Source organism: Mytilus trossulus, chromosome 1, assembly GCF_036588685.1.
Source record: "Mytilus trossulus isolate FHL-02 chromosome 1, PNRI_Mtr1.1.1.hap1, whole genome shotgun sequence".
In the NCBI taxonomy this organism is placed as follows: domain Eukaryota; kingdom Metazoa; phylum Mollusca; class Bivalvia; order Mytilida; family Mytilidae; genus Mytilus; species Mytilus trossulus.
In genome coordinates this window covers 98,553,257-98,577,978 of record NC_086373.1, presented here as the reverse complement: position 1 = coordinate 98,577,978, position 24,722 = coordinate 98,553,257, and the positions used below count along the sequence as shown (strand labels likewise).

The window sequence follows — 24,722 nt, the reverse complement described above, 5'->3', positions numbered from 1 at the left end:
ATGCCCTTGACTGTATGATACTGTTGAAGTAGAAAAAAATGTTCTCATGGCATTAAGATATTAGTTTGTTTACATCGTCATACATAGTCCATTAGATCATCAATATACCACAAACAAATGGAAGTTTTTAACGACCTTGACTGGCTATACAGCCCTTGCACGATCGGCTATTCAATATACCACATTTCATTTATGATAAATTTATGGTATACCGCCATCTAGGATTGTACAATCACTGTATTTGCCTAAATCTGCAAATATGGAGACAGATTTGCAATTCAATGGTTAGAATGTTTTTTTCAATTTAAAGAAAATTTGTTAATTAACATTATTCAAAATATTCTAACAAACATAATTTATTTTGTTTATAAAATCATTTTTTTCAAATGAGCCATTTAAGGGGAAATAACTCTTTTAGTACAAAATTTATACTGGGCTAATAGGGAAATATTTTATTTTTACTTGTAGCAAGAAAACAAGTTCTGTGACACCATGTTTTCTTTTTATTTTCTTAAAACATATTATGAAACCTATCTCATAGAATTTTTTTTATGCAAAAACTAACCAAATTTTGGCATTTTTTCAACGCCTCATAGCTGGAAAAATAGAATGGTGACCAATACTTTTTATTTAATTTTTGAAAAGAGCATAGTAAAATCTTCATTTTGGCATATTATAAAAAAATTCTGTCTCAAAAAATATATTTATTTGTGATCTACCTTATCTTAAATAGTTTCCATTACACTTAGTTATGGTTATTTGGAAGCCAACTTAAACTTTTTTCTTAAAATTATCCTGGGATCCTGGCCCAATCTTTTCTTTACTTCAGGTAGTGAGAGGTCCCAGGCTACGTATATGATATGATCTATGGAACATGCATATTAAATGTCACTTAAATGGAAACAAATTGAAAAGGTGGATTAGTAAACTAGTTTATTTGAAAGTATGCCTCTTTATATCTGTGACTGCTTTCAAAAGTAAAACTTGGTTAATAAAGCATTAAATGAAAGTCATTTTGTTTTTTAAAGGGTAAGCAAATATAAACCTTAAGATACATCCATACATTTGCACAGAGTAATAAGATTAAAGGCCTATTCATTGCATTCTTATCATGTCTTTGCTGTAAAAATCAGCACACACATCTGCAGCTTTATGCATAGGCTCAGGGTACTCCAAAAAGTCCCTTCCAGCTTTATTGAACTTATTTAAGATAGAGAGATCAACTTCATCACTAAGAGCAGTAAATTCTATGAACATTTTATTGACTTGAGAACTTGGATGGGACAAAGAACATTCCGTCACTTTGCTTCCATACCATTAAAAAATATATTAAACTGTCGACACAGATATTTGTCTTGCATGTAGGCATAAAATTGAGAAAATGACAGGCTTATAGACAGCAACATGCTTATTAATTCAATCACTGAAGCATGATCTAGTGGACAGTGTCTGAAATGGTTGACAAACTGAGATGTTTAGTAATATAACTTTATAGAAGATATTGTTGTTCATTACAAGAAATTCCTATCAATATAACTTAAGAATAACTTAAAAATTGCTGATTAAATAAGTCACTGGACCATGTCCTAGGGGCAGGGCCTCAAAATAGTCCTCAAACTGATATGTACTGATAGTAATGCAACTTTGTATTAATCATTAATGATCTATCAGAAATAGTTCCTATAAAACTAACTTGAGCAGAAAACCTAAGTTAAAAATTGTTGACAATGGAGACAGAGCTGTCATTTTTGCCAGAAAAGCAATCCCTATGTCATACTTTCAACAAATTGCATCGTAGACAAAAAAAATAAATAACAAACATCAATGCATGATATAATGATAATTTATTCCTGTCCAAAATATATGTAATATATCATCAAACAAAACCAACCAGTGGCATCTATAATTATCGTCACCTTTCTATTTATAGAAACTTTACAGAACACAGGGTACACAACAATAATGGTAACAACAACAGACCTAGTAACAAAACAACATACCTGTTACCTGTGTATCAATAACAAGAAGTTAGATACTATTCACATACATTTATTGGATTCAGATGGGATATCACTATACTGTGTTTTCTTCAGAGATTTCATCCAATATTAAACCAGCATATCTTATTTTCAGTTTCAGGGTATAAGAGTTATAAAATATTTATAATTTTTCTTTAAAGAATTATATTTTGTGAAGCACTTATCCACGGCAATAAAAGCCTGGCTAATTTAGCAGTAAGTCAGCAATATCTAAAATTTATATAATTCTCATTCATATATTTGAAACTGATATCAACAATTATAAAGCAAAATAATTAAGTATTTGTCAAATCTATATAGCATTACAGTGGCGTTTTGTGCTCCACCTCATAATGACTCAATGCAGTGCCATATTGAATCTGCACATTGTTTATGCCTTATGGTCTATCTAAATGTTAATTTTTGTAAAAGTTGCATTATTGGGTTGCCTACCATAATTTTTGCTAGTTTTCTTTTGTCCAACCAAAATAAAGAAGTTGTGTAAATTGTGTGAATTTTTCAAGTTCAAGGACCATTATTCTGCACAAAATCATCCAACAGGAACAAAATTTAAAAATTATTTTTCACTGGTCATGATTTTGTACCAACTATCATATCAATATTTTCAAACATGACGAAAAAAAGTGCTGAAAACTGATGTGCTGGTCTAATGGATGGACACACAGACAGACAGAGTGAAAACCTAAACTTCTCTTTGCCTTCGTCAGAATTGGACTAATAACAAAATTAAAGCATGTGCTACAAGCAACTCTGGTAAGAGATCTAAAATAGGCATTATACAAAATTAATTTAGGAAGGAATTTGTGCATGTTAACATCCGACATGACAGTAAAGGGAAATAACTGTAGCAAATGTTGTAAATCAAAAACTATTTGTTGCTTTTATAAAAATATAAAGCCATACTCATCCTATGTGAAAGTTTTTAAAGAGGTGAAAAATCAAAATAAACTCTTTACCAAATAACCCATTCTACCACTAGCAATTGATTTTTTTCCTCTAATGAAGAGAAAAAAGGATCAGTTCAAATCACTTCTTTAGCTATGTATTTATTTTATTCTTCTTATAACCCAATATACTATAAATAGTTTTAAAATGCTTCATATACAGGTAGATTTAAATATTGCCTTGTTTATCAGTGTTTTAATCAATTTTTTAATCGTCAGATTGAAAATTGCATAATTTTGGTCTCTTTTGCATAACAAATTTTAATACTTTAAACTATATTTTTCATGTCAATCTAATGTATTTTCAAGCAATCTTTACTATTTTATCAACATCTACTATGTTTATTCAATATTAATTCTTTTAGCAGGGAAACATACAATATGTGCTACCTAACAATTTTCAGTCATACAGGTCATCACACAACAGGAATATCAATTCTATCTAAATTTTGGAAATTAATAAACTTTAAGAAAATATTTTGAAAAGAAAGGAGTAATGTTCGGTAAGGGTCGATTTTGGCCTCAATTTTCAAGTTCATCTAACGAAATATTTTAGACACTTTTTAAATACTTAAGTGTCTATTTAAATTGATTCACTTAGTTTATGTGTTCAATATTAACTGATTAAGTCATTAAAAACGCTCCTATATGAGCTTAAATATGAAAAATCTATCAAATATACCAAAAATCGTCATTTTTCAGTTGGTTTTTGTCAAAAACGAAAGTGGCCACATCTGTGTTCATCCTCAACCATTATATATATCATGTATTATCATCAAATACAACTTACATTTCAATATTATAAATGAACACGAATGAGGCCACTTTCATTTAAGACAGAAACCATCTAAAATTTAACTAAAATGCTAAAATTGCGAAGATTTCAGTAATTTAGCCTGACTTAATGGTGCTAGTACCGGGTATGTGTGCATTGTATTTTCAAAAAACAGCCCATATTTATGTAGCAGCATCATTCTACTTTCCAACAAATAGCTTAACGATTACATTTTCACAATTTTGTGAAACTGATATATTTTGGGGCCAAAAAGGGGTCTTACTGAACCTACTCCTTTAATTTCTATGGATGTTTAGTTTTAAGGTGGTACCTAAAACTACAGGGAGATAACTCTGTAAAATCAGCAGAACGTTTAAATGACGTTGTATTGTTAAGGAAATGTTAAGCTTCTCAATGATCAAAATTAGTGTTTGTCAAACTGCTATATAACCAGTGTAATTTTTCTGATAAAACGGTTGGTATTTTTGTCAAAGGGTCAAAGTAAATACTTTGTAAAAAAAATTGGAAAATTAAACGAGCCAAATTTATTTTAGTGAAAGTGTTGGGTACCACCTTAAGAAGGTAAAAAAATATTAATACAGTTCTTATCATGTGAATCATGATTCGTATTAACAATAAACTATTTTTAAAAACTGAAGTTCTAACATATATTTTATAGAAAAATAATTGGAAAAATATACTGAAAAATATCTGGAAAGAATTCTTATAAATGTTTCATATCTATTTTCAATATTTTTGAATGATTATAATAATATGTTCAGGAAATCTTGACCAAAAACATATTGACTAGAATTAAACATGAATATTTGAAATACACTTATACATAAAACATACATAACCAAGCAAGGCAAAGCAAGATACACATTTTCTCTTTACACAATCATATAAGAAATGCTTTAAACTATTATGTGAAATACTAAGAAGTTACTAAACTGTTTACAAAACTCTCAGGAAATATTGTAAAAACAGCATAGAAACTAGATAGCAAAGATTCAAGACTAAACTCTCAACAGATATATACATTTAAAACACAAATCACCTTCATGTGGCCTTTAACAGAATTCTCAAACATTTAATGTAAACAAAATACATCATTTTTACTTCTGTCGGGGGGTTTCATGTTGTAGATAAAGATTAATCAAACATTAATAAATATACAAAATAACTTTATACACAAATAAATATATTCTATAAATCAATAATTAAATTAAACTTAACAAACTTATTGAAATCTGTTCAGAGAAAGTTGTATACAAATAAGCTCACTGAAATACTAATACATATATATTTTCATTGTGACATTATTATCTGTGGGATTTATTTCAACAGTTTTTAAGATATGTATTTTATCAAATGATTTATTTTCTTTTTCTCTAGTGGAAAATTTATAATGCTTTCGTAAAAATAAATGAGAGATTTATGAAAATGAGTAAGAATTAAAGAGACTTTTACAGACTACTTACTAGAAAATACATTGAATTCTATGAAAAGTAAATATTCTACTTAATCAGTGCTTACTTTCCTATACAACTTTGACGTGAACAGACCTTGTTAAAATTTATACTGTACAATAACTTAACCAGTTTATACCGAAAGTGATTTCTAAGTTTAGTTAACAGTAAGAAAATAAACAGTAATAGAAATGAAAAGATCCAACAACTCTTCGTGGAGAAAACCCAGCCAATTTGAATAAGTTTCTAGAAATTACCAAAAGAAATGATTTTTTCAGATATATATTTTCGCACATTTAGCATAATCAAATATACAAAGCTTGCTGTTTACAAGGTCTCTGATTATATTGTATATGCACAAATATTATTAAACTGTCAAATAAATACATTTGTCATCTTTTCCTAAGTTATGCTTTTAAATATGATGTGATAAGAAATTTGATTTTATAATAAAAATATCAATAATAACTTAATCTTAAAGTAAAATTTCTGTCAACATGATATCAAATCCCAACAAGTATTTCTTAAAAGGAACATGAAAAAATTGAGAACTAAAAACTGAACAGAGAAGATCATTTTAATGGGAAATTCCCAATGAAATCTTTAATTAACTTAATAAAAATAATCTGAAACACATATACATGTGTTGTGACAGATCCTTTGTGTAGTCACATCAATAGTAACCATAGGACGTTTTTGATGAAATGGTTTTCAACTGAAACTATAATAATGCAATGATATTTGTACATTTTTGTGTATACATAGATTTCTAATTAAGTTGATACTGAATATGATTAATGGTTTTAATCTAGTATATGAAATATGAGTTCCAATATAATGGCTCCACCTCTGTTCTGCGAGGCAGCACTATGTATCACAGGTATAAGTTCATTATCTAGGTCATTCATGTACAAATCAGGTAATCTCTCACCATTAGCTCCAATCTCATATCCAACCTACAAATGATGAAAATAAAACATGCTGTAATAATTATTCAAATTTCTATAGGTTACAAGAAAATATACAAAGAAGGATGGAAGCAAAGAGCAGTTTTTTTCACTGGTTGAAAGTTTTATGCATTGTAGTCCCTGAAGTAGTTTGAATGTTGTTTTAACTCAATCTGAGTTTTGTGGTTGAGGCAAACTTAAAATTAGAACAGACACTAAAGATTTTGCAATTTTTCCATTTATAAAGGGGCATAACTCTAGAACAGTTAAAGTGACCCTCACCAAAACTCAAACTTGATCTGTCTTTTGTGGTAATAAGAATTGTGTAAGTTTCATAACATTTGGTTGAGGCAAACTCAAGTTAAAGAACGGAAACCAATTTTGGGACGTACATACATACGTTTAGACGGACAAGGGTAAAACTTAATGCCCCTCCCCTACAGCAGGGGCAAAAAAAAATCTGTTGCAAATATAGTATTATGCTTCTGTAAGCTGTTGTCACAGTCACCTTTAAAATTTACAAGTAATTGAAATTAAACATTTTTGTAAAATTTATTACCTTCTCAATTTCAATATTAACTCTCAATGCTACTTTAGTCAAATCTGCCTCTTTTAATTTATCTAGGTGAGGGGTAAGAGCTATACATGTGGCATTAGACAAAGTTTCTGCTAGTCGACTCAGATCTACTGGTTCCCATTTGGCTGACCCAGAATCTTTATTCTGAATAAAGAACACATCAGTCCATCTTACTATCTGTTTTTCTCCAACATAATCTGTGGCGTTAGGTATGTGTATGCTCTCTATACCATCCATTGACATATCATCTATTGGACTTTTTACACTGAAAATATATAGATAAAGAAATTAAGACCTGTAGTTTATTGTACTAAAGGGAAATAACTCAAGTTAGGTATGTGTATGCTCTCTATACTGTCCATTGACATATCATCTATTGGACTCTTTATGCTGAAAATATATAGATCGAAACTAAAACCAGTACTGAAGGGAAATAACTCATGTTAGGTATCATGTGTATGCTATCTATACCATCCATTGACATACGATTACTAGTGTAATTATATAGATCAAAATTAAGACCTGCAGTTTCTTGTACTGAAGGGAAATAACTCATGTTAGGTATCATGTGTATGCTATCTATACTGTCCATTGACAAATGATTACTACTGTAATTATATAGATCAAAATTAAGACCTGCAGTCATATTGACTAAAGTGAAATAACTGATGCTTGTAAGTGAATAATCAGTAAATCTTATCAAATATCATTATTTTCTTCTTCTATTCAGGCTAATACTATAGATAATAACTGTAGAGAGCACTTACACAACATTGCTATTTTAGTGGATATCTCCCTATTTTAGTGTAGATATCCATTATGAAAGTACAAATACCTAATACTTTATGGACTCTACCGTACTACAGATTCAGCAGGCGTTGGTTCACTTTCGTTTGTAAATACCTAAAATGTATTCCCACCTATAGATTTAGAAGTTATTTTTACTGTTCTCTTACCCAATATTTATATTCTTATCATCTTCTCCCCACTGTATTGTAACAACTTCATCAGGACTAGCAGCTGTAACACTGCCACATTCTATGGTGTAACTTTTCATGTCTTTTAAAGCTTGTTTGAGAGCCACCATGGAATCTGGTGTTATCTGGACCATCAGTCCATCTTCCACAATACTTGATTTAGCCTTCAGTCCAGAACTTGTCTTCAAAGCACCATTAAATACAACAAAACTGGCACCAGTGACTGAAATAAAGAAATTTAACACATTTAATCTGAATTACTGATTAATACTGGGTTTTAAGTATGCTGATAGTTTTTAAGACAAGAATTCTACTGCTGGAATCAAAATAACTTAATATTGGTTAATGAACAACAACTATGTGGTCAAGGTCAAGTAAATGTTATGTTAATAGTTTGCGTTCACTATTGACCATTATGTTTATAGTCCGAGGTTGCTATTTACCTTTCCTGGGTTTGTTCTGTATATTTATAGCCTGTGTTTGATATTTACCTTTCCTGGGTTTGTTCTGTATATTTATAGCCTGTGTTTGTTATTTACTGTTCCTGGGTTTGTTCTGTATATTTATAGCCTGTGTTTGATATTTACCTTTCCTGGGTTTGTTCTGTATATTTATAGCCTGTGTTTGATATTTACCTTTCCTGGGTTTGTTCTGTATATTTATAGCCTGTGTTTGATATTTACCTTTCCTGGGTTTGTTCTGTATATTTATAGCCTGTGTTTGATATTTACCTTTCCTGGGTTTGTTCTGTATATTTATAGCCTATGTTAGTTATTTACCTTTCCTGGGCTTGTTCTGTATATTTATAGCCTGTGTTTGTTCTGTATATTTATAGCCTATGTTAGTTATTTACCTTTCCTGGGCTTGTTCTGTATATTTATAGCCTGTGTTTGATATTTACCTTTCCTGGGTTTGTTCTGTATATTTATAGCCTGTGTTTGTTATTTACCTTTCCTGGGTTTGTTCTGTATATTTATAGCCTGTGTTTGATAGTTGCCATCATCGTTCTGTATACAGACCAGATGTGAGTCAGCCTGGAGACTAAAACTGGCACCTAATGCCATCACATGTTCATTACTATTACTGACAACTTTCATTATCTGTGAAAAACAAAAACAAGGATATACAAATTCATCATGTTTTATTTTACATCTTTATCATTAAGATATGTGATAAGAAACATAATACATGTTTCCAGCTAAACACCATGATAATTCTTATTCACTTAATTCAATTTGTTTAAAGTGTACAAAACAAAAGCATGCTGATTGACGTGTAAACTTTTAATAAGCAATGTATGTTTTTTTTTTTTTAAATTGTATAATTTTTAACAGTCATATCTTAAGAAAAATCATTTTAATCAGATATACTAAAGATTAATCAAAACATATAAATCTCCAATACATAAATAGAGTACATGTCTATTGTTAGAATTCTTACATCTTCATATCTGTTTCTAGGGAAAGTTATGGTTGTTTTCTTGTCTTCCATGTGTATAGAAACACCCTTTATCTGAGGTAACATATACTGGAAGTTCCTGAAGTCGGCCAGTAAGTTCATTATGGTGTGACCAATCTCAAAGAATACAGGTTTACGGTTCCTTACACTTATCAAAGGACAAGGATAGTCTGTAATAAATGTGTTTAATCTAATGAAATATTTTATAAACATGCTGCAATACAATCATTCTTTCCCCTTCATTAGTTTGATATTGATTTACGTGCTAATAATAATGTTATATTTAAATACATTGATTCAAGTTTTGTGTAGAAGGGAAACAAGATTGACCAAATGACCTTGGATTTCACTAACTGACTTATCACACCAGTTTGGAAAAGTTGAATGTCACTTTGTTAAGTACTTCTCTTCTTGCTGATTTGTTCTTTTATTTGTATGAATCAGACTTGAACAGGGGCTCTACTTAGAATTAAAGGAAACAAGCAGTATCATGTTGAAACAAATGATACTACAAATACAGCTATATTCATAACTTATACCAAAAAACTCAAAACAACGAGGAACCATTGGAATTCAATTTGATTCAATTTGAGGAACCGTTGAGAATGTTGCTTTTATAATCCATAGAGATAACTTCAATTTTTGCATTATAAGATTTTCTGATTGATGTAGCAACATTCTTGTAGCACCTTGTAACTAAACAATTGGTGACTCTATTTAAGAAGGTAATGATTACCCTTCTTGAACTCTCATCAAAGGAACTGATTACCCTTTCAGTGCAACTGATTTCACTCTTTTTTTTTAGCTTGAGGTGGTACTGCTAAATCTTGACTTTCTATCAAGAGTTTTATAAACTCACTGGTTTAGTATTGTCATCTTATTATCTACAATGCCAAAGGCAAAAGCAGGTCTGGCTACCATATGACTCAGTACTTACTTTGAGTTGAGCCTTGCTAAACAGCTATCTTTCTAAATTATTAAAACTTTGCACAATGATTGCACACATATTTAACATGGTTTACTTTTTTTAAATTGTTATTTGGATGGAGTTGTCACATTGGCACTCACACCACATCTTCCTATATCTATGTGCACTGGACAGTATTGAATTATTTTCCCCCAGGTTTGCAATGTGTAACCCACTTCCATTGTGTTTAATAAATACTATAGAAGTTACATACTTTGTGCCAGGTGTAAAACCAATAGTTTTCCATCATCTGTGTTTTGTAGATCACCTAAAAGTAATTTATTACTGACAAATACCTGACACACCAGACGAATCTTGTTATAATTAGTTATATCTGGTGTTAGTGCTATAAAGCTAAAACCATTCCATTATTGACAATTGTCTGAACCACCAAGGGGAACTTACATAATAATGTATATAGATTGGTTGCTATTAAGTCAGTTGACAAAAATCTGTCTTGACTATTTTTGGCATTGAAGGCTTTTTTTCAAATAAAGTACAATGTGGTGCAGGCCCCCTCACAAGTATTGGTCTTATTTCTATGTTAATGGTGATGGCTACCCCTTCAAAAAATGATTTTAGCTGTCCCCTTGGTATCTTTTTTCTTTTTTTTTTTTTTTTTTACGTCAGTCCTTTTCTGTTCTGCATTAAACAATAACAGACACTACATATGTATCTTATTCAAAGTTTATGCAATAAGAAACAATTTCATATATAATGGTTTATATGTCACAAATCAAATTCATGTATACTTACATCTATATTCTGCTCCTAGTCTGAGGAGCAGTCTAAGAGGGAACACTTTAGCCCATGGGGTTTCCCACTTCTGAAGTAAGATACCAAACACATACGGTGGGGATGGCAGTAAGAGTTTATGTAAACACTGGAATGTAGGTCTGATGTATAGGATTCCTCCATGATCACGGCTATCAAGGAACGGCTGATTGAATATTGTATGGCCCATGTGGGTCACTGTATTACCTGAAAAAAAAATTGAAGATGTGTTTAATTTCTGTACTTTAATAAGAAAATACAAGACCATTTGATAAGCCTTTGAAAGCTCAAAAAGTTCATGTGTAGCCTCATTCTCATCACAAGTTATACCCATTAAATGGTTACTGATAAAGGATGTTCCTTACTCCTTATTTTTCATCTTGCAAAATTGAGAATTCCCCAAAAAATAACTTTTTTTTTGTTTCATGCACAATTTAATAGGAATTAATACTACCTAAATCATTTCTACCTAAATTACTGATTATGCTATCTTTTCTCTTTCTTGTCAGTTCCAACAGTTTTGAATAAATAAATGTTTAAAAAGTACATCATTATCTCTTGCATGTACTTGATCAAATATGTTATGATTTTATTTCCATTGTTTTCAATCAGACAAGATATAGGAAGAATCAAATATCTTTGTGTTACTTTTTTAAACTGTATTCAAGTAAACAATTAACAAAATTCCCATAATCAAGCATAAAGGGGGTAATGAGGCATGTCAAATGGAAATAAATACATTGTTGATTTTTTTTTCAAAAATGCTGTCTTATCCCTGCATTTGTTCCTAGAATAGTCCTAACGAAGGACAAACTTGAAGCAATCAGGACAAATTTTATACATTCTTTGCATTTAAGTCCATGCAAAGCAAACTGTAATGAAAGATTTCAATTTTAAAAAATTGTAAGAAAAAAGTTTCATGATCTTGTTCATTCAAGCGCATTCAAAATAAGAATAAGAAAAAAGACAGTATGAGATTTTTCTCTTCTCTGATATTTTAAATTGTATGTTAAACACACAAAGTTAAAGGCAGTATGAAGATGTCAAACAATTTTTTCATTTGTAAAGGGACATAACTCTAGAAAAGTAAAAGAGAGACCACCAAAATTGAAACTTGATCTGTGTTTAGTGGTAATCAGCATTGCACATATGTTTCATAACATTTGAGGCAGACTAAAGTTAGAGAATGGAAACACAAAATTCAGCAATTTTTCCATTTGTAAAGGGGCATAACTCTAGAATTGTAAGTGAGACGCAGCCGAAGTTCAAACTTTGAAAAAAAAATGTTTTCATGTGTTTTTGTGAGAGAATAATGCAAGAAATGTGCAAAACTACAAACTTACAATACATTATTTTTGTAAAACATTTTAATATTTTAAAATAGATACTGAGCAAAATTTTCAATTAAGTTGTTAATTTTGGAAAAACAGCCATGCACTGTTGAACATTACACAATAGTAGTTAAAAATAATTTTCTTACCAAACTTTATTTTTCTCCTTCTTTTTCTACGTCTACGAGCTTAGATTAAAATTCAAAATCTTGAAACGTTCATTTCATGCACATTTGTTTTTTAAAATTGTTCATGTCTGTAACAAATCGTTGCAGCTATTCAGTGTCTTTACTTTTTTACTGACCCTGGAACCTCACATATTCAGCAACACTAGAATTTTCCTGTGTGATCCCACCTTTATGTTTATTTAATATTAATTACTTTGTGAAATTCAAAAAAATAATCAATTACTAGAAATTATCCTTTAACTTATAAAGAACCTAATCTGCGGCCATGTTTTCCAGATTTTGTCACTAATATTAAGTTTATAAATACCTTTGCCAGCCTCTTCATAGATAGTGTAAAAGTGACGTAATATGTCTAGCGGTATCGTTTCTTCATCTGGTATAACTTCTAAAACAAACACAATTTCATCTTGTCCGACGTTGCACATTCCTTTTGATGTAAAACACCAACAGGTACGATTAACACAACAATCCACTGTAAAATATAAATATATATATATCTCATATTGAAACTAGGACTCTTTATATGAAAAAATATTATCCTGGTAAACTTGTCAATCCTTGTCGAACCTTTAAATATACTTATTCTTAAAGGTTACATATTCAATCCTGTAATAAGATCTTTGAAGATTGTTTTTATTGGAAGACTTGGAACATCATAAATCGTCTTTTTTAGTTGTTGAAGAAAGTATTAACACAGTAAAATCTTATTTAAAGTCAATACATCTACAACTTACTTGTGAGCATCTACTACAAAGAATTAGTTAATCAATTCCAAATGTAGATAATTTTACTTACAGTTGATAATTTTTACTAGTACAAATAAATTGGCATTCAAGGCAAATATCACAGGGTCTGCTTCTTCATCTATAAATAGAACAAAAATATTAATAAACATTAAGCTGACCGTAAAGGTACTGGTATTTGTTTTAGATATATGTCTGTTTACTTTATGAATGAAACTGAATTTAACGTTTTGGCTAATAAACCACTCAAAAGTTGTCCCTCAGTCTTTAATGTATAACTGTCCAAGCATACCACATCCACTTTTTTTATATTAACATAATGTCATGTTTGGCAATAAGAACATATGTAAGGCCATAACATCCAAATGAAGATATAAGTTTTTACTGTAAATAAGCAATAAGAATAGAATCATGTGATTTGATAATAGACTGTGGTTTCATAGATATTATAACAATACCTTTGATTTGAGGCATTATCTTTTCTATTTCTGGATTCTCTTCTGTTGAATAACCTGAAAATATTAAAGTGAAGTCAGTAATACCTATGGGAGAAAGCTTACTCATCAAATATAACTTAAATGCAAAATTACAGACACATTGATTTAGAAGAGGGACGAAAGATACCAGAGAAACAGTCAAATTCAAAGATTGAAAATAAACCAACAACGCCATGGCTACAAACAAAAAGAAAAACAATTGTACACAAGACACAACATAGAAAACTAAAGACTAAGCAACACAAACCTCACCAAAACCTGGGGGTGATCTCAGGTGCTCCAAAAGGGTAGGCAGATCCTACTCCACATGTGACACCCGTCATGTTGCTATGTTATTACAAATCCTGTAAATAGTCTTCTTCGATAGGACACATTTGTGAAAAGGGAAGGTATTGTAGTTACAACATAGTGAACATATCTGATATCATCTGTGAAACGTTTATTTATTAACAGTCAACCAACTCGTGATGGCATCCGTAAAAATTGCAAAGCCAAAGGGATGATTTCAACTTCACTATTTGGAACTCTTGGTTTAATAGCTTCCTTGTTTAGTTGAATTGGTTGAACCTATAACCTGTTGACAGTATGCACTGTTATTCACTCTGCTCCAGACTAGTATTTGTAAAACTTTGTTTAGACAGATAATTCTAATGCAACAATGTTTGTTACATTCATTTTGATTGGATAATGTTACTTTCTTACATGGCATCAATTGACAATTGATGTTATGGGACGTACGTGCAAGCGCAGATGGCATTTGACAGATTTTAAATACAAGTTTTAACGTTGTTTTCTGTCATTTTCAGTAGAATGGAGATAACAATATTGTATTTTAAGCTCTGACAGCATCAATTTGGGATTTGATGGTCGCAAATACCCGTTTACTGTCTCCACTAACGCGCCGCCAGTAAACATAATTTGCGACTATCAAATCCCCAATTGATGCCGTCAGAGCATAAAATACAATACAGTTATCTCCTAAGTAAAGTGTTGGAATATTGGTTTTTCCCACTAATAGTTGGAAAATGATTTGGTTCAGACTGAGTAGGGGAGGTTGATTAATTTCCCTGCTAGATTGTAGATCTATAAACTGGTTTTGCACTTTTAGCAACTAAGCCAAAAGCCTATATGTCTTTGAAAAATTTAGACAGACCACAAATATTCTCATTTTATTTTATGAACATTTTTTATCAGATGTATTTCTATGTTATAGTTATTGACTTTTATGTGTTTATCTCACTGTAGTTACCTCCCTTTTCACCCGTAGATATGATGACAGGAGGAAGACCAGTCTCAGGAATTAAACACAAATGTCTCCTAGCTTCTCCAGCTCGTAACTTTCTCGCCACCTGACGATGAGCTGCATCTGAAATAAATGATTTTTTTATAAATAGGGTCTTAGAGAATACAACTACAAATCTAAAGATATTATTCAACCATTTTGAAAAATAATTAAAAATATGATTTAGTTTACATATATCTAATACCAGAATCCAGTGATTTGTATAAAGGAACTTTAGATCCTCATACATTTATTAACCCTTTTGTGGAACTTTCAGAAATATTTTCTTAAAGACTTCAATTTTTGTTTGTTTATAAATTCAATCAATTTTCTCAGTATTTTTTTTTATTCAATACTAAAGTCTTTTTCATTCAAATTCTCCACTGTTTGTCAAAGTGTTACTATTAAAAAAGCCAGCTTTGCTCAATTACATTGTAAAAGAAAAAACTTATGTCATTGATTAAAGATAAAAAACATCAAATTTTAACAAACGTTCAACTACATTTACTTATAATGTTTGACAATTTTACGATAAATTAATTAGAGAAATATTTCTGTTATTTACAAATTGGTAGAACTCGTATGCAATAATACTGATATCATTTGATATAATTTTATTATTTTTTCTCTAGTTCAGAGTCTGTATTTATACCTGGGGATCCTTTCTCTACTTTTTTCTGATTCCTCCCAGATCGTCTCATTGGTAGTCTATTAGCTGTATCAGATCCATCAAGTTCTGTCAGATCACCTCCTGGGCGTATCCCATCAGAGAACATCACATGTCTATCATTTGTCTGCCTTGTACTTCCTATTATTAATTACAATAATAGAAATAAGACATAGAAGATATCAAAGAAAGGAAATTAAAAACGCAATTGTCTAAATATCAAATGAAAAGGTACGAGAACAAATCAAGATCTTCAGCAGGAATTGGAAAACTGTTCATGGAACATCTCATTTTACAACCTTAAAACGTCACCACCAGAAACAGCATTACAAAGTCTCTCCTTTACAACTTTGTTGAGGTGAAACAATAACCAAATTTAGTTATTATATTGAAATGCAAAGCAAAATTATTTTTGTAATTATTCAAAATTTTATATTCAAGGATATTAGAGATTAAGATTGAAAAGGTATCTGAAGAGCATCCATATGTGTTAAAGGTTATAATTAAGATAATTATCTTGTTTACAATTCTTGGAATAGTTTATGATACTTTGAATGTGTGAAGACTGATTATGGTCATGATACTTTGAATATGTGATGAATGATCATGTTTATTATACTTTGAATAAGTGACAACTGATTATGGTTATGATACTTTGAATATGTGATGACTGATTATGGTTATGATACTTTGAATATGTGATGACTGATCATGTTAATGATACTTGGAATATATGACGACTAATAATGTTTATGATACTTGAAATATGCGAAGACTGATCATGTTTATGATACTCGGAATATAAGAAGACTGGACATGCTTATGATTCTGTAAATATATGACTACTGATCATGTTAATGATACATTTAGTACTTAGAATATGAAACTACACTTGTGTTTCTTTATGATACCTCTAAAGTGTACACATACTAAATCATGTTATCAAACTTGGAATGTACAATAATGTTTTTGATAATTAGCATGTATGTAACCAGACTTAGAATTATGTGTATGACTCATTATACATGTATTTTACCTATGTAATTAAACTTGGAATATAAAGAATTATTTATCTGATATTGTGAAATTTTTGACAATTAAAATATTTTTTTAAAAAGGATGAAAACGTTCATATATATGTTACAGTACAAATCAGAATACAGTAAAATTCAGAACCCTCCAAGTACAAATAAGAATTCTGATTTCTTATAGTAAATATTAGAAACCCAATTTATACCACAGATGTATAAAGCCATACATCTTATGTCAGTACAAATCTACAAACTTATCTCTGTCAAAATGTTTTGGTCACTTTCATGTACTAATTTTTAAGCCTTGTGTCTGAATGCCGTTAAAGGATAAATTGTAACAAGAAATTTTCCTTCTTTTTTATAATTTTATTTCATTCTAAAAATATTAGAATTCTGTTTTGTGCTAGATTTTCATTATCATAAATCTGGATTTTAATTAGTACTAGGGAGATTGTGGTTTATATTAAATTTCAATTTGTACTGAAACATATATTTTGCAGAAAAAAAATAAAAAGCCATCCACTATGAAAAAGGAAATTATAAAAGAAACTCACCTTCTCGTTTTAATACACTGGCAGGCACAAGAACTGAAGGAGGCTGTGAACGTGCACTAGCTTGCTGCGAGGGAGGAATAACCGAGCAATATTCACTGGGATTGTTAGGATTAGGAGTACCACTGCTCGACAGTTCAGCTAAGAATAACCAAGCAGAAAAAGCATTGTCAAAAAAGCATGTTGCCAACATCAAAGCTATTAACATTAAACAAAATGAAAAACCGCCCATGTATTTACATGTAGATTTCTCTATTCAGATTACTGGCCACTGAAGTTAAGGGCACATAATTACTAGCATTTAGTGAAATTGAAAATTCTCACTACCAATGTAAATTCAGTAATATTTGTAAGGATTCTACATGTTTTAAGGATGTACTTAGTCAGGTTTTAAAATGTAAGCTGTTTGGACTCCTTAGGTTTTTTCCTACGATACAAGGTATTTTGACCCATATCACCCAATTTTATTTTCATATGGAAGTTCATCAAACGCTTTAAAAGGTCATTCATCAAAATTTAGTCAGATTCTGGATTTCTTTTCTTATGATTTGAGACCTTTTCCCACCATTTAAAAAAATTCAAATATCACAAAAAGGAGCTCCATAACCTATTGATATTTCTAGCTTGTTTTGTTCACTTCTGGTTTAAAGTATCTACAGTACACACAGAGAGGATGTAATCTCATACTCCCTACACTGTGTAAAAACTTGGTGTCACATCAGGAAACTCCAGCAACATTCTCCAAATCTTGGGAGGAAATTGGGAGAAACTTGGAGTAATTCCTCCCTAAAACTCCTTAATTGTTTATTACCTTGGTTTGGTTTCTCCCAATTTGAGACCTTTTCCCACCATTTAAAAGAATTCAAATATCACAAAAAGGAGCTCCATAACCTATTGATATTTCTAGCTTATTTTGTTCACTTCTAGTATCTACATGTATGTTAAATTCTAGATTTTTAATTTCGCCTAAGTACATCCTTAAAAGAATGAGGTTGAATTGAACTTCTTACTTTTGAAAAAGAGTCCTGGTAACAATCTGAATTGATTTGACTACTTGTAGGAAATTATGAGTAGTTTTGACAATAAATAAAATAGTTGACCGGTAAGTGATCAGTTTGATTAGCCTAGTCAGAATTATGTTCCAGCAGCCCAGTAAGACATTTGTTATGTATGTACAAAAGGTAAAGACATTTTGCAGATATGTGTATTTTGTAGTCGTCTTTATCAGAAAAATATCTTTGTGCTTCCAAGTCTTAAATAAATAATCATTTAAAATTGATTGGTTATGGTATAACTGGACAAACTTGAGATGAAGACTTCGAGTGTGTCAGTTTATTAGCTTTCATATCAACTGTATAAATTGCATCTAAGAGGACAAAGATAAGATTGTTTTCTATATATAACATTCCACATCTGTGTACAGTTTCATACACAGGAAAAACATGTGTTTATATGTAAATGTTTGTTTACAAGTGTTAATTGCCAAGTTATTTGTTTCTTTTTTTAAGGTAGGATCTTTGTCTTGATGATAAAACTTGTCATTAGAGAAAATACATGCATTACAAAATAATATATAACTTTTTTCTAGCAAAGCTGCAAGTAAAAGTTTTATGAATAAATAAAAAATAAGCAAAGCAATTTACCAGTCCAAAGTAATATTATTAAGTCATTCAATACATTCTAATAAGATTCAATTTTAAACAAAAAATCTCTTTAAAAAGGATAGCAGAAAAAAATGAATATTTGACTATGGGCATAACATTATGCATAAAACATTCCACCTGCAGCATTCCAACGCTTTACAAGAAATCTCTGAAATAACTAATAAATATTTAGACATTTTCACAAAATTTTAATTTGCTTTGATAAACAAGTTTTTAAATTAGAAGTAAATATAATTCATGGGTAATTTTGTTATCTAGCACTTAAATCAGAAAATGGTGTTAATAAAACTTGTATTGAATATAACCTACAAGCTATATCAACTATGTACCAGTTGCTGAATTTGAAAGCAAGAATTTGTTTACTGATATTTGCATCAACAATACTATTTGATTTATTAGTTTCTTCAAAGAATTCTTGAAAAGCTTTTCCTAAACTTGATCAGAAATTTCCATAGATAACTGTGATAACAAACCTATTGAAATCTGTCGATTACATTCTACACAAACTCTGGCTTCTTTGTTTTCCATGTATGGTAAACGACTCTTCAAGCTACAACATGCTGAACAGAAAACCTGAAACAACCAGCAATATTGCACTATCATCTTCTCTGATTACACCCCTCAAAAGACCGCATTCAACTAAAAACCTTTTTCATAATTTTGTGTGAAATTAACATTAGGTCTATGAGTAATATGTAAATAATAGCCTGATTAATTATCTTACAGAAACAGTAAGTCTATGGGAAACAGTTCTGTACACAAATTTACAAGATTTTAAAGACATTGGTTATAGGATGATCACAAATTTTGGCACACAGCTTTAAAGTACAAAAGAGAGCATTTTCTTTCAAATTTGGCCATCACCATTCTAAATTCAACATCACTTAGGTGGGAAACTGCAAACAGAGAGTAACTATGTCCAGTCACATGTATCTTTATCAATTGAGGTTTGATTGCAGATAGATATTTTTTACTACAAATAATTGAAACATATTTCTCAACTTTTGAATTATGATTATATTTACTTTAAAAATGAACTTCATCCTACAAATTTTACCTTTCCACAAGCTCGACAATGATGTCTTCGTTTAGTGAAGGTAAATTTGACTTCACAACCCATACACACTGGAGCAACACTGTCAGGAATCCACATAGGTGCACTCTTCCCTAAACTTGCTTCTACCACTTGTGATTCAGGACTTGATGGGTCAGGTGAAGGGGTGTGGCCTGATGCTCCATTAGCGCCATCTATTGGCTCTCCTCCTACAGCTGTAAAATATATAGCAATTGGTAATTTGTTTATGCAGTTACTTCACTTAATGACAAGGATGCTACTTTCAAACCTTTGACTGTAAATTCAGAAATTATTGTGTGCATTTATTATTGCAATGCACAATGTACAAAAACGTATTACGTTCCAATATAATAAAGTTAGTGATATAAAATACTTTCTTTTTAAAGGTACCCATTGTTTTTCCATTTTTCGTGATAACACTATATATTTTTTTTGTGTGTTGTTGTTGTTGAAACAACATGGTACAATGTAAGATGGATGAAATAATTATATCGTCAATTTATCAATTGGATTTTCTCATCTACTTATTCATTATTAAAATAGTTAAAAAAATAATGCATTATGATCAATTATGAATACCACTACCTTGAACTTGCTCATTCTGTATGAGATCTTCCTGAATTTCTGGTGACAGGTTTTCTGTATCCTCTGCCTCCTCTGTTTCATCAGTATCTTCTGGTGGGTATGGGAATGTGTAAGGTGCCTGAGTTCTCTCCCCTGCCATGGTCAATTCTCCACGTTGGGGAATATTCAGACTATTTGGACGCTTGTGGTGAGGAAAAGGGACTGTATCAGAGCCTGATGGTCCCCATGAATGTGGCCGTGATAAATCAGATGGATTACTGGGCTGAATATTACGCCTCATCACAGGAGTTTCATCATTATCCTCATCTCCAGTTTGATCACTTACAAAATCAGATTTTTCAAGTTCTGAAACTTCTACCACTAGTATATCATTATCTGTCTCTGGGATTAATTCACCGGATAAAGTAAGCCCATTTTCATTCAAATTTTGTGCATCATGTGCATGCTTCTGTTCTTTGTCTTGAACTTCTGAAATTTCTGAAGAAATTGTTGATATACTGTGAATATCATTATGTCGATTAATTTCTTTAGGTCTTGCCCCACCCATTTCAACAGATGGCAGTTGCATATTTTGAATATCCAACCCATCAGTTTGATTTCTGGCGGATTTCAATTCTTCTAACTGAACACTTTGTCTACAGATAGGAATATTATTGCCAACAGAGATTCGTTCTTGTTCTTTCTGTGTTTCGGACAAGCCTATTTTAGGTGGTAAAACAACTGTTTTGGAATGATCCTGCAGTCCATTTTGATCGCTTCTGTGAAGATCTTCATTTGACGTTTCCTTTCCTAGATTAGGAAGTTCATCAATAATAGAATATCTAGGTGGAACAGAATCGGCATCACTATTTAATGTCAGTGAGTTGGAAATCACAGAATTTTCATCTTGTACATCTTTTAGATAATCGTCCATATCCTCCTCATCAACATTAACCTCTTGACCAAAACCAATGACTTCGGACTCATCTGATTTCACTGAAGTTTCCTTTGGTACTTGATTCCCCTGTATTCCTGTCATATTGGGAGATAAATCTAACTTACCATTATCCAACGCCTTGACAGTAGTCTGTTCAAGAGAATCTATAGAGGGTTCCTTATTTGGGACACCACTGACACTATCATTTATTGATGCATTATTGTCAAAAATAACATCAGATAAGTCTAAAGTTGGTGTTGCTTCCTTTTTCACAACCAGAACACTATTAGCATCATCTCTCCCTAGACAGTCATAAGAATCATATCCTTCATCTGCCTTCTTATTATCATTATTTCCTCCAACATTTGATTGTATTTGATCTGTACTTTTCCTGGTTAATTCAGAGTTTAAATTTTCAGATTTTTCTGACTGTAACTCAGTTTTTGTATTGTCTGACACAGGTGAGGACGAAAGTTCAGTTTTAACTGATTGTAACTCAGTTATTCTATTGTCTGTCTTTGATGATGTTGAAAGCTCAGTTTTTACTGGCTGTAAGTCAGTTTTTGTATTGTCTGAAGTAAGTGAGGATGATAGCTCAGTGTTAACTGACTTTATCTCATTGACTCTTTTTTCTGATGTATGAGAAGATAATGACTGAGTTTTGGCATGCAAATTGTTATGAATCATTTCCATAGGTTTGTTCTTGGTTAAATCTTCGTTCCTCACTGATGGAACTTTTGAAATATTGATATCATGAGATATTGCACTATTCACTGGTACACTTTCATTTAAATTTACATGAATATTTTCTTCCACATTATCCTTCCCATTACTTTGATAAAAGTTATTTGGTATGGCATTCTGTTGATATGTTGTAGATGAAGGTATTTGAGGTACATCCTCAGATACAGGTGTGAATATATCCACTACCTGAATAGGAAATTTATTATAAGTGTCGTCAAAGTTCACACTTCGATCTACATTTCCGAATTCATTTTCTGTTAAATCAGAAGTTTCACAACCGTGTAAATCAATCATCTGACTATTGTTTTCATTATGCATATGCATTGGTGTAGATTTATTGTCATGGTAACCATTCATTGTGAGTGCTAACTCACCAGGTTTAGTGGTATGTAATAATCTATCAGGATTTTTGTGACTGAAGTCAATATTTCCATTTTCCACCGTTTCAACATGTCCATTAGTTATGACATTGCTGAATTTGGATGAAACGGTCTCTGTTTTTGTTTTCAATGATGGTGCAAAGTCTGCCTCAGACAAATCAAAATTACTTGCTGGTTCATAAGGTTCGCCATAATCAATAAAGGACAGATATTCATCTTTGCTGTTTCTCTTCCAATTAGGAGCAGAACCTGCCGGTGCTCGACTTACTTCTTCCCAAGAATGATCCTCATTTTTGGAGAGATAAGTTGCATATTCAGATGACACATTTCCAGTAGGTTTTCTACTTGTGGACTCTGAAAATTGACATAAATTTACTAACAAATTTACTTACATGAGTTTGTATCTGTATAAAAACATTTTTGTAATAAAAGATTAAAATAGGCCTCAAGTCTGACTAATGTGTATCTTACTTCCCTTTATATAGTTTGTGTTGCATTTTAGCTGGCTCTTCAGGTTAGGGATTAATAGATAGACCAACAACAAACCAAAAAGTTTACAAAAATGACTTTTCTGATGGAAAATTTGTGCCCTATGCTAAACATGGCACTTTAATACAGAAGTTACAAGTTGTTAGAAAGTTCCATACTAGCAATTTTATTCATCATCAATTTAACTTGAAAAAAACTAAGCAATTTTATTGATTCATGATCAAGAATAAATACTATCAAAATGAATGAGTAATATATATTTTAATAAACAAGGAAAATCTTGTTCATAAATTCGGAAACCAGAAAATCCTAATTGTTTTTCTCCCTTTATGCCCGTCCCTTATTCCTTAACATCTACAACAATAACCCCTTGGAACATTGTAATACAATTTCATAGAGATTTCGTCATTTTGTTTTTTACTTCTGTGACATCATTTTCATGGGAGTTTACTCAAGTACAAATCAACAAACTCAAAAGGTTATTCACCGGTGAATAATAGGGTTATTCACCGCTGGTGTAAATTTTTAGGGTTATTCGTCCTTCCTTGTAATTGAATGAAAATTAACTGAGTTATTCCATGTTATGTGATAACGTTTCACCCAATAGAATTGTTTGAAATATATGTAGGGTATAATAAAAGTTATTATCTGGAACCAAATGTTTTAAAACAACTATGATGCTGATAGTGTGATAACATTATTCAACTGCAAAGATTTTGCAGTCATATAAAAACTGGTCATTTGCTTAAATTTTAAATCAGTTATAATTAATCTAATCACATAAACTAGTTCCATGATGTAAAACTGTTAATATTACGGTTTTACCTTCTGCTTCAAAGTCATCCAGCACCTTGTCAAGGTCAACTATCAAACTATCCATTGTATTGCATATGTCAGAAAAGGATATTCATCCTAAAATCATAAGATGTATAATTAATTTTTACAAGAGTCAGCAACTAAACACGTAAAAAGGCTTTTTATTAACCCAGTTTTTTTTAAGTATGCCCAGCACACATTGTAGACATTGCAATGCTTACTGTGTCTTGTCATTATTTATTGTGTTTACATTTTTTTATTATCTATAACTTGTGTTTACATTGTTTACATAGTAGACATTGCTATGATGACTATAGTGAGTCAAGATCCTGCTTATAATGTTTAAGTAACAAGTCTATAACTTTGTGTCTACATTGTTCCAATCATAGACATTGCAATTTTCATAGTAGCAAGTCAACATTGTGTTCATATTTTTTACTGAGTCTATACCATTTTTTTTTACTTCATACATAAAGCGATGTTGACAAATATGTGTCAACATTATTTTTATATGGGATACCAAGTCTGTACCTTTGTGTTTACATCATTATATCATGATGTTGAAAATAGGGAGTCTTTACATCTGCAATGAAGAATCACTCATTAACACTCATACCACATCTTCATTTATCTAGGAATTGATTACCTAATTCTTGGTTTAATTAACCTACCTTCATGTATTTGTCTACCATTAGTTACAAAGGATCTCATAAAATTTTAATGTCAAAATCAAAATATCTGATGCCACATCTGAAAAGGGACTGTTGTATATGATGTCGATGGTCCATAGCCAATGGATCAAGTGGCACGATTTTCAGTCTGTCACAAATATC

The 24,722-nt window shown here is 31.0% G+C and overlaps 1 protein-coding gene across 6 annotated transcripts in view; it reads right to left on the bottom strand.

Annotated features, from left to right (window-relative positions):
- Window positions 1–1,827: 1,827 nt before the first annotated feature.
- LOC134692743 (uncharacterized) overlaps window positions 1,828–24,722 on the bottom strand; it is a 27,236-nt gene continuing 4,341 nt past the window's right edge. For 2 of the 6 annotated variants that reach the window (XM_063553261.1, XM_063553255.1), the window contains exons 2-19: window positions 23,899–23,985; window positions 20,545–22,938; window positions 19,942–20,153; window positions 19,358–19,457; window positions 17,224–17,361; window positions 15,624–15,779; window positions 14,939–15,055; window positions 13,651–13,704; window positions 13,245–13,313; window positions 12,757–12,921; window positions 12,411–12,449; window positions 10,913–11,137; window positions 10,371–10,424; window positions 9,172–9,359; window positions 8,681–8,831; window positions 7,711–7,954; window positions 6,737–7,019; window positions 1,828–6,186 (exon numbers count right to left, since the gene is read on the bottom strand). In XM_063553261.1, coding sequence (XP_063409331.1) covers window positions 6,034–6,186; window positions 6,737–7,019; window positions 7,711–7,954; window positions 8,681–8,831; window positions 9,172–9,359; window positions 10,371–10,424; window positions 10,913–11,137; window positions 12,411–12,449; window positions 12,757–12,921; window positions 13,245–13,313; window positions 13,651–13,704; window positions 14,939–15,055; window positions 15,624–15,779; window positions 17,224–17,361; window positions 19,358–19,457; window positions 19,942–20,153; window positions 20,545–22,938; window positions 23,899–23,953 — 4,797 coding nt within the window. In that variant the 5' untranslated portion in view covers window positions 23,954–23,985 and the 3' untranslated portion in view covers window positions 1,828–6,033. The remainder of the gene's footprint in view (window positions 6,187–6,736; window positions 7,020–7,710; window positions 7,955–8,680; window positions 8,832–9,171; window positions 9,360–10,370; window positions 10,425–10,912; window positions 11,138–12,410; window positions 12,450–12,756; window positions 12,922–13,244; window positions 13,314–13,650; window positions 13,705–14,938; window positions 15,056–15,623; window positions 15,780–17,223; window positions 17,362–19,357; window positions 19,458–19,941; window positions 20,154–20,544; window positions 22,939–23,898; window positions 23,986–24,722) is intronic. The other 4 variants (XM_063553278.1, XM_063553270.1, XM_063553296.1 and 1 more) reach the window with 4 other exon arrangements.